This window comes from Trichinella spiralis (assembly GCF_000181795.1).
Source record: "Trichinella spiralis strain ISS 195 chromosome Unknown Scfld1129, whole genome shotgun sequence".
NCBI classification, from domain to species: Eukaryota; Metazoa; Nematoda; class Enoplea; order Trichinellida; family Trichinellidae; genus Trichinella; species Trichinella spiralis.
In genome coordinates this window covers 1-1,099 of record NW_003528068.1, presented here as the reverse complement: position 1 = coordinate 1,099, position 1,099 = coordinate 1, and the positions used below count along the sequence as shown (strand labels likewise).

At 54.6% G+C, this 1,099-nt stretch overlaps 1 protein-coding gene across 1 annotated transcript; it reads right to left on the bottom strand.

Moving 5' to 3' along the window:
* Nucleotides 1–548: 548 nt before the first annotated feature.
* Nucleotides 549–969, bottom strand: Tsp_15103 (conserved hypothetical protein; the record flags this gene model as incomplete). Its single annotated transcript, XM_003370120.1, is given in 2 exon segments — nt 549–665; nt 676–969. Coding segments are annotated over 2 exon segments (411 nt in total), but the record flags the coding sequence as incomplete, so codon positions are not given.
* Nucleotides 970–1,099: the final 130 nt, after the last annotated feature.

The following is a 1,099-nucleotide window of genomic DNA, read 5'->3' as shown; positions in this document are numbered from 1 at the left end:
GATTTCGATGATCGAGAGACTTTTCCGGGAGACAGACGCTCTTCAGGTGGAGCTTGAATTAAATCTTGAAGAGGAAGAACGAAGGATGGCGGAAGAAGACTGGTCAAAGTATCGAAAGGGATTCAGAGAGCGCAAAGTCCGAGCGCTGGCTCTGATGCAGTCGAAGGGGAGTGATTGCTCCGGACGACTGGATGACCAGGGAATTGAGTTGAGATCAGGACCTGGAATGGTGCCGGCTGCGACCTCTATGCATGAACTTGCGGCACGACTGCCGAGATGCGATCTGCCCAAGTTCAGCGGAGACTTCACGGAGTTTCGTGCGTTTTGGGATCAGTTTGATCATCGCGTACATCAGCGAATGGACCTGTCCAACGCAGCGAAACTGACCTACCTCCGTGGCTGCTTAACCGGCAAAGCAGCGGATGTAATCAGCAGCCTATCCAGCAGCAACGCTGATTATGAGGTGGCGTTGAATCGCCTACGCGAGGAATTTGATCGACCGGCCAAGGTGATCCGGCATCAGATCAAGAAACTCGTGCAAACGCCACCTAAGGACGTGGGTCTGCGCTCACAATACGACCATCTGAGACGGACAATCGACGCTTTGACTGCACTGGGCAAGGATCCAAGAAAGGGTGGTCTACGAGAAGGTGAGCTGTCCGCAGCTGAAATCACGATTGCAATCAGTCGTGATCGCCTTCCGACACCGGTTCGGATCAAGTGGGATGAAAAAACGAAGGCGAATGAAACGATGGCCGCTGACTTGTCGGAATATTTGCAATTCCTGGGAGAACAAGCCCAACTCCTGGAAGAGTCGCGGTCAGATAGATCGGAACCCGCCAAGCTCACAAAGCCCGCCAAACGTCGAAGCAGTCCTCTCAGGCGAAGGCACGACGAAGCGACGGTTCTCCAGACTGCCGTTGCAGACCGGTTCGCCGTGTGCGAAGAATCGCCACGAGCGGCAGAGACCTCAGAGTTGGGACGACCAACGCGTCAATCGAAAACGAGGACGCCACAACGGGCTGGTCGGTGTTTCTACTGCCAGAAGCATGGGCATCTCAAAAGGAATTGCCCGGATCGGATGGGTCACCTTGCCACA